This window comes from Corvus kubaryi, unplaced genomic scaffold (genome assembly GCF_017639235.1).
Source record: "Corvus kubaryi isolate FWS band 111438036 unplaced genomic scaffold, C.kubaryi_AGA036_p1.0 split1-37296, whole genome shotgun sequence".
NCBI classification, from domain to species: Eukaryota; Metazoa; Chordata; class Aves; order Passeriformes; family Corvidae; genus Corvus; species Corvus kubaryi.
Genome location: NW_024582075.1, coordinates 19,871,342 through 19,888,841, shown reverse-complemented (window position 1 = coordinate 19,888,841; position 17,500 = coordinate 19,871,342). Strand labels below are relative to the sequence as shown.

Below are 17,500 nucleotides of genomic sequence, written 5' to 3'. Positions count from 1 at the left end.
CCGGGGCAGTGCCCGACCCCGCTGCCCGCCGCTGCCATCGCGGGGCGAGCAGGGCCGCGCCGAGCTCGCGGGCGATGGGCGGAGGCGGCTCGGTCGGGCGGTGGGACCGGTCCGGCTCCCCCGCGGCGGGGCGCAGCCCGGCCGGGCTCGACCTCCCCTCCTCCCTCGGCCTTCGCGGAGCTTGCGCCACGCCGAGTTCGGTGTGAGTTCTGGCCCAGGCCACTCCGTGTTGGCCAGGACCAGCCATCTTTTGTGGGGTCTTCTATTGTAGCGTTGAAATTGGCGTATTATAGCCACACACGTGTAAGATCCATTATACGTCCATACACCTTTACGTATGTATGAGAACTGTAATTGCAATGCTACAGTTGCTGTCTCCCACAAAGATGGCTCTGTGTGTGTGTACGTGTGCAAACACATGTGGACACGCACAGTAGCGCACACACACACACACACTTTTCTGTTTTCCTACATATGGTGTTAAAGTCTTTGAATTTTATTTTGAGATAGGGTTGATTCATTACTCTTAGAACATAGGGAAGCATCTTGCCTAAGATATCTATTGATGTAGCATTGCTATCCTGCTTATGAGTATTAAATGCAGCCTAAGAAAGTGGGTTACACTGAGAGCTAGAGCAAAAGGTTTTACTAGAATTAATGGAAAACAAAATATATTAACTCACCAATTTTATGCACGTATTAATGCTCTATTTAGAGGAAGCCATTAAAGAATTATCTTTAAGCTCTTCTGAGCTGTGGAGTTTTCAGTTATTAATAATCAGAAATTTGGAAAACTAGCTTTTTGTGTGCAGACACCGTTCAGCTAATACTTACTTTTTGTGTACATACATGCAGGAGGACGGAACTTTTTCTTGTTCTGCATAAGTGCACCTACTCATTTTATGTGTTGGGCTGCACTATTGGTTACAGCCTAGTACAGAGCCCACCAGTTTTTATGGGGAATAAGCATTATGTCAGAGTGATCAGTATAATAGTAAAGTCAGTGCTGCCTCACTGGAGGACCTATAAAAGATTGCGGCAAAGTGATCATGGTCTTCCTCCTCCATCAAACTCTATCGGAATGGAGTGCATCTTCTCTCCGTTTCCTCAGCCACTGGTACCTTTCTTGTTTAGTTGACCTCTGCTTGATTTAGGTACTGAAGAACTTGCTTTTTGTCTTAATGGCGGCTAGTGAAAAAAAAAAGCATTTTATCACCTGTTTCATAGTGGAAAAATGTTAGGGCAGAGAGTGGTTTATACAATTAATGTTCAAACTCAGGTGTTGTTAATGTCAGTGAGCATCTCAATTTCAACACTGTTTTTTGAGCTGCTGGTAGAGCAGGCAGGTTTTAAAGTCCTTTTCTTGTTTCTCTTTCTCCTGATGTTCCTTATTGTTTTCTTTGTGCAGAATCAAATGTTTTACAGTGTCTCTCTTTCCTGTTGTGCAAGATGAGGAATTAAGATGGGATTCTACTGTACTTTTACAGTATCTCTCTAGTAATGTGTGATCCAGAACTCTTTTTGGAGCATTACGTAACTAGCCATTTTACAAAGGGGTATTACTCTGCAAAATGAATTGGAAAATACTCTTAATTTCTTCAGTATGCACATCAAGGTAGATAATATCTCTTTGATTTAATAATCAAAAGGGTGGAGGTTTATATATGTGTGGGGTTCTTTTTTTCTTTTTCAATGTCTGTTAGCGCTGTAAAGGTAATACAACTCAAAATTATCTTAAAGCTCTTCTTATCCACACATTGTATAAGCACAATTTGTTTTAAGTAGTTGTACTTGCATATCTAGTCCAGTGCAGTCTTTGCAAGTGAAAGATGGAGGAAGTTCACTTCTGTATTAAGGCTGACACTTACTAATGCTTTTATTTTCATGTTTGATACAAAAATCACTAAAAGATGAAGATGGGATGTGATGGTGCTAGAAAAACTCATCAGAGTAGAAGAGCCCTTCACTTGCTTTACATTCTTAGATATGATAAGACTTGGTATCAATCTCTGTTTTCTGCCGATCAATGAATATCAAGGAGTAGTGATATTTAAAGGTGTTACCAATTATGTTTCTAAACTGCAAGTATGAATAGTAGTATTAGAGCCAAAGTAATGTCTACTTAGGTTTATTTTCACATTGGCATTCCTAAAATATTTTTCTGTGCAAGATACTAGCTTCTTGTTTCCTCACAGATAAATACCTTACTCCTGACTCTCAAGGTTGTAACTTACTCATCACATTGAATCAACTATGCATTACAGAAAGCTGCAGTCATCCTTCTGTCTGTGAAGGTTTTGGGGCAGCAGTGGTAGAGGTGTGCAGTTTCCTTTGGAACTGCTTTTGTCAATCAATGTCTCTTGGGTAATCATTTTGTAACCTGTTGCAAAACAAAAAGCCTTTTTCTTACAATAGAAAAGGGTTAAAAAAAAAAATCATTCAGACAGAATTCAACCCTCCTCTCAAACTTATGCTTCCAGGTGTTGCAGTGTGGATTAAACAAGTCTGAGTGGAAAAGCCTGCTCTAATGTGTTTCCTCTGCTGCATTGTTTTAAATATGATCAAAATGGCATATGCAGTATCTTGGTAGCTATTCTCTTGCACTCTTGCAGTTTTGTCTGCTATTGCTGATTTTTTTTTTCTGAACAATGGGGTGTGACAGCATTTATTTATTTAATCATTATAAATTTAGTTGGTGTACTCCAATAAGTCTTAGATTTCAGAGAAGCTTTTAAATAACTTGCTAAAATATGTAAAAGAATCCTGTCCCAAAAGAGTAATGAGCTTCCAAATATTTCCTAAAATCTCAGTGAAATTAGTGAGGTTTGTCAGGACTAACGTATCTGTTTATTTATTTTCAAAGTAAACTGGAAAACCTACTGTTGTAAATGGTAAGTCTGTAAGTTCTAAATGATTCCTTGAATGGAAAATGTAGGGAAATCTATTTCTCTGAGTTGTATACTGAACTGTGTGTTGTACAGTTATTCAAAGTAATAGTTTTGATTTTTGATTTGTTTTCAAATCTGAGTTGTCCCTCTTTTTGTCTTGTACTTTGTGTACATTAGCATATTCTGTCAGAATATTGTAGGACAGGGGGCCTCCATGTTCACAGGGCCAGCATCTCTCACTACTGTGTTTGATTAGAAATTGTTTACAGACCAGGATGAATTGAATTCACTGTTACCCTTTCTTCTAGGTGTCATCAAAACATGTAAAATAAAGGTGTTTAAATAGGTTTCTTTAATTCTGTGGATTAGTGAAGAGAAAGAATAATCAGTAAAGGTGTGGTCTCTGTTGAATCCGTAGCCGCTGAGGCTAGTGCTAGAAGAATACACCCAGTTCAGAAGTTCCGGTGTGGCAGTGGCTGTGAGCCTGCAGCTGCACCTGCCTTTCCCCAGCACGGAGAATCGGTGAACTTCGAATGGTATGAAATGCTGTCTTTACTCTAACTGGCTTCATGCTTCTAAAACATCAGGTGTAAAAATGTGAAGTGTGCTTAAGTTAGCAAATGTGTTGCTGGAAGACCAGTCTTTTATCTAGCTCTTTTGCAGGCATCAAATTCTGCAAATAGAAATGTTTTCTAGGTTGAATAATATTTCACAGCTGTTGTAGAGTTAGCCAGCAATAACTATAACTGGAGAATTTGAATAATTTGTGAGTTGATAATGATAGAATAGCTGGCAGTTTTAACAATAGCAATGTAAATGTAACTACAGTGCAGCACAGACAACTTTAAAGGATTTTAAAATGTTGGAATGATTTATTTCTTTTGAGACCTCAATATTGAGAGTTTATGTTGTCAACATTTAGTCGGAAACTGCAGAAAGGAGTTTTTTGAAGGATCAGGAGGTAATGAACTGATTCCTGGCAACTCAGTCTTAAGATGAGCACTAATTTAGGGTTAGTATAATGAGTCAGCAGTGCTAATATTGTTCTTTTTGTTGTTGGGGGTTTTTTGTTTGTTGGTTTGGGGTTTTTGTTTGTTTGTTTGTATGCTTTGTAACAAAGTAAAGTATGGTGGTTTGTGCAGAAGTATGAGCAGCTTATGTACTGTGTCCAAACCCACCATTAACAATAAAGTAATGTCTGCATTTCCAGACAAGACAGATTATTGAAGGTTTTGAAGCAGTTTGTTTGTTTATTTGTTTTTTCAAAAATTCAAGTACACCTGTAACAGGATAGCCTAGGTATTAGAAGGAGTAGCGTCGAAGTTTGAATCTTACAGACATGTATTACCGTGAGAAACGGGAAATGCAGTATGCCGACGGAAGCTTGTGAGCTCTTGGAATGTCAGGATGGTTGCTGATGGAGATGACGACAGATGACACCAGGGAGGAGGTTGTGTGTGAATTCCTTTCTGCTATTAGAGACATTCTTGCTAAAATTTGCGGACACAGAACTTGAGTCCTGTAGTAACATGTTTACTGATACCTTGTGAATGCACATTAATGGATGGTTTTTTGTAATGTGGCTGTCGTGGGTTGAGAAAAACCAGCAGTTGTACCCAGACAATTGTGGGAAACAAAAATTAACCATCCACAAGTATGAGACTACTGAAATAAAAGGCAAACACAGAGCTGCTCAGGAATCAATCTGCTAAGGGTTTTGTTGCATATTGGTTTGGATGACAAGGAAGTATGAACACTGGAGAGAGGAGATTCATTTTGAAGAGGGACTAAGTCAGTTGATTCTGTCTGTCTGAACAGATTCTTGATGCTGATTCTGAGCAATGAAATACTCTTTTTGATGTTTTATTCTTCCTTTGTTTTGGGAACAGGATTTCTACACAACCATACCAGATCTTCCTAACTTTTTTTTTTCTGTTAGCTGGAGCAGCTTACAAGATGCCTGACTCTTTCCTAGCTATTTAATCATTTTGATGCTAGGTTTGCATATTATTTTTTTACTTGCTTATTTTTCAGAGGATGGAGTTTACTTCTAATTTTCTAGTTTTAGTTCGTATGTGCCTTGTTTTCCATCCTTCTGAAGTTGGGATGAGAAAGATAAATATAGTCACTGCTGACTACAGCTGTGAGCTAGACAGGGGTAGTCAGTTTTTGTGGCCTTTGTAAAGGTGAGGAAGCAATGGTGCTGTTTTGCATGGGCATATGGGACCACTTACAGCTGTTACTGTATTTGTGAGCATGGTCTCTGTCACCTGGGATGGTAACTTGTAATAGCTCTTCATAGCATGACTGGGCTCAGACTGGGACTCAGTAATGACTCCTTATCCTGTCTGTGCCCCAAGCGTGTTGTCTAAAAGCCTTTCAACAATGTTTTTGATGTGTGTGATAATCTTGGCATGTGACTTCCACTTTATCTTTCCTTTGAGAAAGGCAAGGTAAAATTCTTTCTAGTTACCTGTGTCCCTAGTTCTTTTGGAGTCCCACACTGTTTTGGTAAGTCCACAAACTACTTTGTGAGTATGCCTGTGAAGTTCGTCCTCTTGTAGTTCATCATTTGTTGTGCAAAGCAGCTGAGAGAACTTGCTACAGTCAAACACTGAGCACAAGTAGCAGGTAAAATTCAGTATTCTCTCATAATAAATGCTGTCTTTTTATCCATCTGTCATCTTCTGAAGATAATTGTAGTATCTTCAAGATACTGGAGTTGGATCGAGAAGTTGGAGATAGCTGCCTATTCCCATTCTGAGAAAAATAGAAATTTTTTATCTGTGATGGGATTTAAATTTTCACTGCTCCAAATGCTGTAGTTAAATGACAGTAAGTTATACTTGCTGTCTTACTACTTTCAGAATTCTGATCCTCAGGCTGTTGCAGATGGGCCGTAGGGCCATACAGTGAGACTCCAAAACATCTCAATTCTCTGTGCTTGTTGGTTTGCAAGAAAGTTTTATGGTTGGCTGACGGGGATCTCTTGTTGCAGCCTTGTTTATTTGCAATCCTGTGTCCAGGAACATCTCATGTTAATTTCTATTCCCCTTTCTACATTTTCATTTGAACCACCCACAAAACCAAGGCAGTTGCTGCTTTCTTAGTTATATGCTGTTTCCTTAGTTGTAGGTTTTCCACTGCAAATGACATTAAAAAACAGGCAAAACCAGCAAAACCACCTTCAGATAATTTAAACAAGACAATAAGAGATTGAATACTGCTTAACTGTTGAATTTTCCTACAACTCCTTTGCTGAAAGCCAGACTTCATGTGGCATAGTTGTAGTTCAGACAACTGTTTTAGTAACTCCTTGGGTATGGAGACTGTGATTGCAAAGATCAATCACCTGCTCCTCACTGTTAGTAGCCATAGACACCATCACTTGAATTTCCATGTGGAATATTCTTGAATCAGCTACAGAGAGAGCTGCTGTTCTTCGGCTGATGAGAAGTAGCTCATTAGACTGTGCTAACATGTATCTGTGATTGTCTAATCTAATCTGTGCAGCTTTGACGTCCGCCCCAGTTGTGGGGATAGGGGATAGGACAGCACAACCAAGCGTTTTAAAAATAGATGCAAATGTATACGTAGGGTTACTGCAACTCCAGTCTCACTGTGATGTTAGGTTAGTTATGTTAGGCTTGATAGTCTGCCATCTGTCTACCCAGATTTGGTGGGTTTGTTGTCCCTTTTATTTTTTTTTTTCCTAAGTATGGCAAAAAAAGAGCTTTCTTTTTTGTTCTTATCTCTGAAATCACTAGATGTATTTATGAGATGGCCCTTGCAAACCAGTGGGATGATGTTAGAGGAGGATACGAAGGTTCGAAAATGGAAGAAGTTGCCAAGAAATGTGGGTGCCTAGTGGGAGTAAGAAATGATCTTCTGATAACAAGCAGCAAATTAAGCTTCAGAATATTGCCTTTGTTAGATGCCTGGAGAAGCAGGAGGTAAACCTATGGAAATTGTAGAAGATGAGCAGGGGTAAGAGCAGTGTGTCTGTGTATGTCCCAGGTGGCCCATCAGCCACCTGTGAAGAGAGGCTGTGTGGGGGCTATAAGTGCTGAGCTACAGGAAGGTCATTAAGGTCTTTAGGAGCAGATGATGTAAGGCCTAAACTGCAGGAACAAAATTGGAGGGTACTGAGGATGGAGCTGGAAAATGGCACACCAACATCAAACTGCTAAGGCGTGGAAGGGGGAAAGAGTAGTGACCAGAGAGGAAAGGTGGGTCATTAGAGGTATCTCTGTCAGGTTTGGTGATATTTTCTTAGCCCCTAAACAGGTTTGTCGTGTAGAGGAGGGAAGTTAGAGGAAACTGGGAAGTTAGAAAGAAGAGTGAGTGCTGAGCACTGGAAAGATCAGGTATATGTCAGAGAGAGGCAGATTGCCGAGGTGATAATCCCACCTGACTGTATCTTTCTATCGTATACATGTTAATTATTTTCAAACACAACTAGAATGGTTTTCATTTTAAGGGTGGAGATAGTCACCTTGAATTGGAGTAGTTGAAAGGGAAGGCATGAAAGGTTTCTTTAAGAAAAACTAATTTTACAGATTTTTAAATTGTGTTTATTTTGAGCAGTCTCAAATACAGAATTTTGATTTAGTGTATCTCTGGCACATTTTCATTGTAGGAAACACTTGCGCATATTAGTTTCCAAAATTCCCTGCTGAAGGAAGTGCTCTGCAAAAAACCAGATGATAATATCATTAAAATGTGAGACTGTAGAAAAATGTATGTAACAGGTTAGTAGTTTGCATATCTAAGAACTTAGTGGTTGATTAAATAAGCTATCTAATATCTAATTTAAATCACTTGAGTAAAATGCCAGTGGTGTTACACCAGTGGCTAATTGGGCATATGCATAAGAATTTTACCTGCCTAAGGTGGGTTTCGGAGGGATGTTGCATGTCTTCTCTTAATGCTACCCTGTCACCTTTAATTGAAAGAAATCAGATGCAAATACCTTTTCTTTTTTTAGTGGGGAGGATTCTTTCTCCTTCTGTCCTTGTTCATGTTTCATTTGATAAGAGAGTGTTCAAACTCAGTATTTAGAATTTCTTACCATAATTCTTGCTGGGGAGTTGAATGCTGTATGTAGATTTCATAACTCTATGCTATACTTGTAAGTTACATTGTGTGGCTAATTAATGAATGGAAAGGATTTGTTGTTTTTGTTTGTTTATTTGCATTCAAATCAACAGCTTTGATTTGTGTGCGATAGAAAACCAGAGCTCCATAAGCTGCTTCAAGCAGATTACGGGTAATGTGGCTGGCATATTAATCCAGAGATCTTGGTTGATGTTGACAGCAGTTTCTAGACACTGCCCTGTGTTTCCTTAAGAACTTTCTATTTCTGATTTTGTAGGGTATGAATAGATGTTGTTTGGGGTTTTTATTACTTTAAACAAAATCAAAACAAACAAACGAAACTCCCTTATTTTTCCTTTTAAGAAAACACAAAAAAAGAGAAACCATAGCAAATTTATCTGACCTATCAAGAACTTGTATTTAAGATTTATTTGCCCATATTCTTGAGAAATGTGAACAAAAGCTGTACTGCAGGGAAATAGTATTTATATGCCCTGGTGCTAAGGTGTAGGTAATGGTTTGAAGACCTGGTGTCCAACCCCCAATTTTGCAATTTAAAACCCAAGAAAACCTACCTCTAAATAAGGAGTTATTTGTGTGAGGAGGGCTTGAGTTGTCTATTCAATGTGGCAGATCAGTGTATTATTGTTGCTGCTAAAAGCTGGTACAATTTCCAAGAAATCCTAATACACACTCTATTATTTAAAATTTTAACACCTCTTTCCTAAAATGTCTTCCTCCTCCTATAGTCAGTATACGTTACATTACAGATTAAAATTAATAGAGTTTTAAGAGATGGGGATTGTTTATAAAACACAAAAGCTTTGTTGTAATAGTGGTCTAAATAGGTAATTATGGGACAGATTTTCTCTATGGATTTCAGTTATGTTGACTCATGGTAAACCAAGTATGTACTCTCTTAAACATATTAAAATGACTTATTATCTTAGCATAGGTTTAAAATTTACTTATTTTTATAATAGAAAATGGTGAACTTTTATCTAAGTATTTCAGACTCTATTTTTACAGAAACAAGAAAAAACTACTTTAAAAACAACCTCTCACAGTTTAAAGTATTTGATGTTGAATAAAGAAGAAACAAAATGAAAATGCTGTGTGTAACAGCTGGTAGTAAAAGCAAAGAAACGTTTATGTAATTTGTCTGTTGATAGAATGACTGCTAAGAGAGCTTAACAATTCTAGAAGTGGCAGATGTAATGATTTTGTTTTGTAGTTGAAGCCAGAAGGCTGAAAAGACTACTTTTAAAAAATTTTAAGTTTTCTTACAACTTCTGTGTAGTTTCACAGCTTGCACCAGACCAGCAACTGGATGTTGCAAGGTGGGAAACAAACACAGCAAAATGGAAATGATGCTCCTGCTGCTCTGATCAAGGTCGTTGCTGCTTTGATGCATCATCAGTCTGGGCCTGGAGCATTGCTGGGGACTTCTGCAGTCCAGGCTTGGCTTACTCTGGAACTGGTGTGTGTGTGGGCACATATGTTTAGTTTGTTATTTATGTCTCTTCTCATGATGTGAGCCCAGGTGTGGCTCATAGCTAGTCTGGGAGATCATGGTAGGATCGTGGATTATATTTTTAAAACAGAACTTGGTTTAAGGTGTGTGGTGATTCATAGGAAATGCATGGCAGTCCTTGAGGAGTTTGGTGATCCAATACTTCTGCACTTGCTGAAACAGGTCAAAGCTTGGGTCAGACATTACTACAGTTAATTTTTTGTCTGAATAGGCCAATGCTTCATCACAGGACTGGACCTGTCTTTGTATCCTTCAGGCTGGGTCTGGGTTGGTTTTCCCAGTTTAGCAGAAAAGTTTTGCAGGTCATGGCTTGAGCACCGTGGCAGCTGTTCTCTAAACTGCAAATCACAGGTAAAAAGACTCCCCAAAACAACTAATTCAGTTGTAATTATTAATAGAAACAAATTTAAATCCGAAGATTGTTCACCTGCATGGTTATTTGTCCCAGTTATTATCTTATGTTGAAAAGGCCTTGGATGATTTTTTGTGATTTTATTTTTTTAAGGAAAATGAGCTGTTCAGGTAAGCTGTGCTGTGTAAGTAACTATCTATTTCCAGTACTTGTCAAAATTTGATACAACCTTTGTTCAAGTATTTCATGATCTCCGTAAAGTATTTCTCACACTGGCCTCTCTGAGGTAATGATTAGTTGTGTTTCGTAGAGGAGTTCAGGCAGATCAAGTAACATGTCTGTGTTCACATGAAGTCTGTGCTATTGCTGGAAATTCCTCTAAATCCTTGTCTGTCAGCCTGACCACTCAGACTTCACTTCCCCTGAGATAAAGGCACCCAAACCCAGTTTTAAGCTGTATTTAAGCCCTCTGACATACTGTAAGAAATAACATAGCTTTTGGCTTACTATCTTTCTGCAGTTTTGTGTCATTCATTATTGAGGAACTGCAAGGGGATGAATATATCTCTTGATTCCTGCTCAAATCCACATGTGAGCTGGAAGCTGTGTGTACTGTGCATCTTGCATCTCTTTCATGCACTTCTGAGATGAAAAAGAGGTTGTAGATATAATTTATAATTAAACCAATTTGCAATGTTGCTCACTTGTTCCATGAGTTGTTTGGGTTTTTTTTTTTTTTGCCTTAATGCTAATAGTAATAAAGATTTTGTGACTAAAGAAGTGCCTGTGCTGCACAGGAATCTGTTCACTCATCCTGTTAAATGTGGTTTTTGTTGGCATTCCATGAATTGATCTGTTACCCTCTGGTGCTGCAGCTGTTCCTAAAAAAGGACGTGCCATTTCTCGTGTAATAGCTTGCATAATGCTGACAAGGGAGAAAGTCATATGATTCCACATTAAAGCAAATATTGTTCATGTGAGTTTTTTACACAAAACCATTAATATTATTTTGTGAAATGATATGTTTTTGAAAAATGTAAGATTTATTTTCTTTCAGTTGAAAAATGAAATGCTTAAGTTGCCTCATTTGAAAAATAAAATAAATTTTCTTACCTCCCCCCCCCCCAGCACACACTTCTAATATGCTTTTATGTACAAATGGTCATGATGAGTTTGGTTGCTTAGGGCTACCTTGCATGTGCTCAGTCAGCCTGACTGTGTGCTAACCAATTGGAATTGTACCCTGTGAGCAGAGCATGGTCGTGCAACGTGTGACAAAGATTTGACCTGACAGTTTTACAGTCATGCAGTGCATGGAGGCTTAGAGCAACAAAAAGGGGCATGTGGAACTGCATGGCGGAGACCTGTGCTGCTCCTGCTGCCTCTGCAGCAAAAACGTGTTAATGCCCTCCAGTCAAGAAAACCTGAAAAGCTGTTTAGTCCTGCCCTTTTTCTCTCTCCTGTTCTACTTGAGACTGGCTAGATGTGAAGCCATTTGTATTTTTACTTTGTTAAAAATACCAACAAACCAATTGTGTTTCAGTGATATTAATTCATTACTGTTGGAAGACATTTCATTTGTCTTTGGTAGGTTATTTTGCATTTCATATTTGAGGTGCTTGTATTTTGTATTGTGAGCTACTTCCTTATGCTCTGCTGTAGATTGGCATTGAACGTTCTTCTTTCATCACTTGTTTAATGCTTTAATTATAACTTGATAACTTTGTGAACAGTTACTGATTTCTTCAGGGATGTAGTGAGCTTAAATGCGAACTGTTTCTGACCTCATCAACACTGAGACAAAATACATCACACAAGTGTATGAGAGCTTGTAATTTTACATGTCTAATCTGCTGCATGGTAAAAAAGATAAATAGTTATTTAGGAGGGGTGCTGAAGTCAAAGAAGACTTGGTTTAGTCTTGAAAATTTCTCTGTATTGTTTTCCTTTGCATGACATGTTCTCTGTAAATGCTGTAAAAGAAGAAGTCAAATGTGACTACTGTGAGTTGAGAGTAAATAAAATCAAAGTGTGCCATGAGAAATTAGATAGCCCAACAGAAACAGAAAAGAGGTCTGTGAATGATTTTGAGGGTAATTTAATGAATGTATTAATTAGCCTTTTTTGCTTATAAGCAAAGATATGGTTGCTGCTTTTATTTTCGTAGTGGTGTAGTGGTTGGAAGTCAGATAATCTACTGGATTTCTTATTGCATGTTTTCTGCTTTGGTCCTGCATTATTGTGTTCCAAAAAAATGTCAGGAATTATTACCTAGAGGCTTAAAGTTATAGCTTGTGGCTTGTTTGTCTGTTTGTCATGTAATCATGAAACCTCAGCTCAATTTCTTTGTTAATAGTGGAGTTATCTAAGCGCTTCGGTATTTTTTCAATAATAGAGGGGGGTTGCGCTTTCTGCCAGCATACAGAAAATTAAATTTTTTGTTTTTCACATAGCAGTATTCCTTTACAGCAGAGTTTACCTGGCCTGTTGCAGTTAACCAGGTGGTAAAGCCTCACCCGCTTGTAGGAGTAGCGTCACGGGGTCTTACACTTCTTGCTTTTTCTTGCAACATGCTTATGTCAGCATAGTCAGTGCAGTATTGCTGGTGTGTTTGAGAACTGTTATATGGGCAGGCAAGCCACATCTGCTAGAGATGAGGTGGTGGATAAATTTCACCCCTGACAGCAGCTCCTCTGTTTGCTGTGCATTGCTGCTACATTGAAAAACATGCACACCTCACCTTTGGCTCTGGAAATCAGTTTGCTTGTGAACAGGAGGAGCCAAGGGAATTGGTGTTAACAAGGGCAAGGGCAGCCCTGAAATGTGGAAAGAAACAGGTGGAGAATTAAGAGAGGCAGCTAAGTATCTGATAGGGTCAGTAAGCAATAGTAGGAGGAATGTGAGAGACTAGAAGGGAAGGCAGGAGAAAACGTAAATAACAGCTGAGGGGAAAGAATGACCTGAATTTGGAAGGAGATGGCTCTGAGGAATGCATGTGTATATCTGAACAATAGCATTCATGGAAAACATTAGTGTTTTCATCAGCAACAGTGTTAAAGGTGGCAGTTGTAGATGCCAATGAAGTGCCAATGTCCAGGTTTGTTGTTCAATTTTAACAGGGAAAAAAATCTCTCCTATAGGGAGAGCAGCCTCTTCTCTTCAATCAACTTAGTAGTAGCATATTATTGCTGTTTAAAAGCTTCTAAAATGCAGACTTTTAATTTCTACTGAGTCAGAATAAGATGTTCTTACGCACTTGATTTACCTGTGTCAGTAGGATAATGAATGGTGGATTAAATAGAGGGGACTGAAGATAAAGAGGAAAAAAAAATCATTATGCACTAAGATTTAACATAAAACTGAGAAAAAAAGACTCCATAATGAAGACTAGGAATCATAAAACTTGTATAAAACTTCTGTGTTTAGAGACTTGTGTGATGAGTTCATAGGAGCTGAGCAAGACAGATTAAGATCCCTGCGTTCCTCCAGAACACCAGAGTAGGTTCTCATGAACTTGTGTTCATGCTTCTGAGAGTTTGAGTCATAGTTTGAAAGCAGCTGAGGGGTCTGTTTCTGTGTAGTTTTATAGAGCTGGAAGAGCCTTACCTGGAGACCACACAGTGGATTCCAGGAGCTCTTGCTCATTTTAATTGGATGCTCCTTTGACAAGGAAAATTTGAATCTAAGAGCTTTCAAGGAGTTATTGCCACTATGGTTTGGCTTCAGTGCTCTAGTCTTGTCTCATCACCTCCTTAAAGTGTCTTTCTTTAGTCTGTTGTGGGCTCTTGTTTTTAATGAGCTTGTAAAAGTTTCTTTTCACAGCTGAAATGCTTTTGGAAACAACCACCTGTTAGGCATGCTAACGGGCCAGTTGCTCAGAAAAATCCTGAGCAGTGTTTTGGTTTCTTCAGAGATGGATTTAAATGCAAAGTCTCAAATTAACTCCATCTTGTTATCATCTGGGTGGTTTACTTTTTGTTTATCACCTGATTATAGCTTGACCTTTGGCATCAAAAACATAATCTGGGAGAGAGATAGAACTAAGTCTGCCACCTCAAAGCAGTATGTACTTGTGCTGCAAACATGGGGCTCTTATGTTGGAAATCTGCCACGACTGAGGTATAGGGGGATCTATAGGCTAATCTCATCCTTTTCTGCTTATGAGCACAGATTTGATTCTTTTACGGATTGGGTGTTAATGGTCATCCCAATTAATCCTAAATGCCTGGAACATTTCTCCTTTCTCTCATGGATATAGAAGGCTGTAGTGAACAGCAGAGTGTGGGTATTCAACAGTCTAATTTATATGTGCATTGTATGTTTCAAACAACCTATGTTAAAAATGTTGCTTTATTTCTCAAGAGCATGTCATTCCCTGTGGATATATTGAACAATTACAGTCATGAGGACTTGGAGAACTCAGCAGAGGACTACCTCTTTGACCTTCGCTGGGGGAATCCGAACTCCCCCGAATTCTTTTCTCTGCCAGACCGCCGCAAGGTAAGAACCAACGAATTCTGTAATACCGGTGTTTTTAACTCCTTGTGGATTTAAGATATCCAGTCCTATTGAATTTCAGAATTATTTTATCAAAGCTTTTGTATTTTCCAAATTCAGAATTTTTTGTGTTAAACTCTATTTTTTTCACTCTGTAACTGGGTTTAAATCTCTGTATCGGTGACTGCATGCTGCTTCTAGGCAATGGATCTGCATATATTGAGTAATTTTTAAAAAACCAAAAAACCCCAACCCAACTATAACCTTAAATCTTCAATTGATGAATCAAACTCTTACCTAAAACCAAGTACCTCACACATTTGCAAAAACCTATCGTCATCACTAAGGAGTTCATTATTTACTTAAGCTAACTGGCTCTTTTTGTATCTCGGTCCTTCAGTGTTCTTCGTCTTTGGGTTCAAGTTTTGATTAATGAGGTTCACTAATTTCAATAGTGGTTACTTTTTTCTTTATTTGAAATATTTCATGCTGTTATTGAGCTCTAGTAAAGAATAGCTGTGACACTTCTATGTTTTCAACCCTTTTCCGTTGTGGGATAAGTTGGTCAATGTTGGTTCTGTCCAGACAAATGCTTCTATTAGAACTAGTACCAATAAAACCAACAGTGACTAGCTTTAATCAAAATTAAGTGATCTGAGAGGATTTTCTGTGGGATCTAAAGGACAGTACTGCAGATTCCTTGGCAGAAGCAGAGCCTTGACTATTTTCCTGTATTTATGCGAGTGCTGCATGGCTAAATATATGCTTGTATTAACATCCTCATTTGTGACAATAGGATGTCATAATCTTAAACTGGTTAAGCAAGTCTGTCTACCCCACCACTCATGTCTGTCAAGTTTTTTATACATTAATTTAGTAGTGGAAACATGTGAATTTAAATATCAAAATGCATTTCCACAGAGGTACTCGATTCCTTAAAAGAAGATTATTTGACCCTTTTCATGTTTTTTCTCAGGAGCAAAATCAAGTAGCCAACTTCAGAATTTTTAACATGCATGTGATTTAAGGGAACAAAACCCTTTTGAATTCGCCTTCCCACGGTAGCGCATTAGAACTTGCTAACAAACACAGTTTTGCTCTCCCAGTTTGTTTCAGTGCTTGACTGACTGCCTCATTCTTCTGTTGGCTTTGACAGCTTGCACAGTTGGGACTGTTGAAGGGAACATAAAGCTGGCTCCTTGCACACCTTACTTCAGTTGCGCACACAAATGCAAGCTGTTGGCAGAAGAGAGCTGTAACAGTACAAATTACTGTATCTAAATCTGCCAGAGCTTGAGAGTCAGAGCTCTTTAGAATGTTGTTTGTCTCTATGAAGAAATGTCTAAAGTAAGGACTAGGGTCTGATGCTTGTCTTTTACAGTTAGCTGTTAAGGACCTGACTTTCAATATTCATCTTGTTTACCTTGATAAACATTCTCTGTTTATTTTACTACTGTTGTTTTAGCAAGAGTCTACTGAATTACCGTACATTCTTGTTTCAGGTTCCTATTAGCTTGACATCTGTGGGCTTCGTTCCTCTTTATGGTGAAGAGCAGACACACAAAGTTCTTGCACTCTTTGCACCATGGGACTCGCTCACAGGTTTCATTTTAAGTTCATTATCTCTCTCTATTGCTATATCTTCTTTTTTTGTGAAAAATACGTGTAACCAGGCCCTTGCTCATTTCATGTTACTGTAGCTCCTAACTTTACCACTTGTGTTTTTGTTCACATGCTATTATTTTTTGTTGTGGGTTTATATACACAAGTGCTAGAACTTTGCGGACTAATCAGGTCAGAACTGGACCCAATGAATTCAAAAGATATGTAGCAAAATATTGTGGTGCTTGTCTGGATCATAGTACAGTATGTATCTCTTGATCTCTTTATGTATGCTTCACCTCTTCAAAAGGTATTTATTGAACATTCCTAGAATCTATTAATTTGCCCATGAATTTAGATGCTCTTTATTAATAGGAATTGATCAGCATGATGTGTAAATTTGTCTTTAGCTTGAAGTCCTAGCATACCTCTGGCTGAGATGACATGGTTTTTGTGGGTTTTCTCCTCCCTTTCTTCCTTCCTTCCTTCTTCCTCCCCTTCCAGTCCTCCATGTTTCCTTCTTCCATTTAGTGCCGTGTATATGATTGCCAAGTTTGCCACAAATAACTATAGATCACACTCTTCCTGACTGCTGCTCACATGGCCATCAGCCTTTTTACATTCATCTAATTCTCTAAAACTTGCACAGTTTCAATATCAATATCCATTAGCAACCCAATAGTAAAATACACGTATGGGTGAGACTCATCTTGACAGGCAGAGTTTTTAGTGGAAGGAGATGTTAGAGCACTGCATTGAAGGATAGTGCTTATGTCTGAAAAATAGTTCCTGTGTATCATACTGCAAAAAAAAAAGCATTAGTGTTTATTAGTCTCAATCACCAGAAAAAGTTTTGGACTAGGGAGCATTTCATATGGGTGGGGTGCACAGTGCCCCATTTGTTGTGCTAGGGTAGTAGGAGCTACATTAATACAGTGCCACCTAGAAGATGCTTGATTTGGTTATTATGGTGTTCTTCCTGATTATTTAGCAGCTTTAATGAATATGTTTCTTTTGGAATGGTAAGAATCACTAACTTTTTATTTCCCTTGTTTCTTTCAAGCTATAGCCCTGTATCTTGCTGACCAGTGGTGGTCAATTGATGACATTGTGAGAACATCTGTCCCTGCTAGACAGGGGCTTCATCAGGTAAAGCGCTCCAACATTCACCTAGCAATCAATCTTATTATTCAAGATAATGGCAAATAGATAGTGTGCAAGATATTACATGTTTTAATTTCATTTAGATATGAGATGCCTGTTGCAAGGGAGTAATAGAGGAAGAATAGGTACTAGGGGAAAAGGAACCTCAATGTGAAGATAGCGTCTAGAGCAAGAATGACTTTTGTACAGCAGCTTCATATGTAGACAGCTTAGATGTTAGCCGTGTTACCGTTTTTCTTCTTTACTCTTAAGAATATTGTTATCTGGTTGTGTTGAAACATCTTAGTATAATTGTGTATTGTACCGTAGCAGTACCTATTGGTCTTATCAGGAGACTAGTAAACCAGAAATACTGTCAGGAATGTG

General features: G+C 38.5%; 1 protein-coding gene across 4 annotated transcripts in view; it reads left to right on the top strand.

The window, feature by feature from the left end:
• FAM169A (family with sequence similarity 169 member A) overlaps positions 1 to 17,500 on the top strand; it is a 39,171-nt gene that overhangs the window by 604 nt on the left and 21,067 nt on the right. For 2 of the 4 annotated variants that reach the window (XM_042012878.1, XM_042012881.1), the window contains exons 2-4: positions 14,234 to 14,371; positions 15,871 to 15,970; positions 17,034 to 17,119. In XM_042012878.1, coding sequence (XP_041868812.1) covers positions 14,234 to 14,371; positions 15,871 to 15,970; positions 17,034 to 17,119 — 324 coding nt within the window. Of the gene's footprint in view, positions 1 to 1,408; positions 1,616 to 3,333; positions 3,425 to 14,233; positions 14,372 to 15,870; positions 15,971 to 17,033; positions 17,120 to 17,500 lie in introns of those variants that run through there. The other 2 variants (XM_042012879.1, XM_042012880.1) reach the window with 2 other exon arrangements.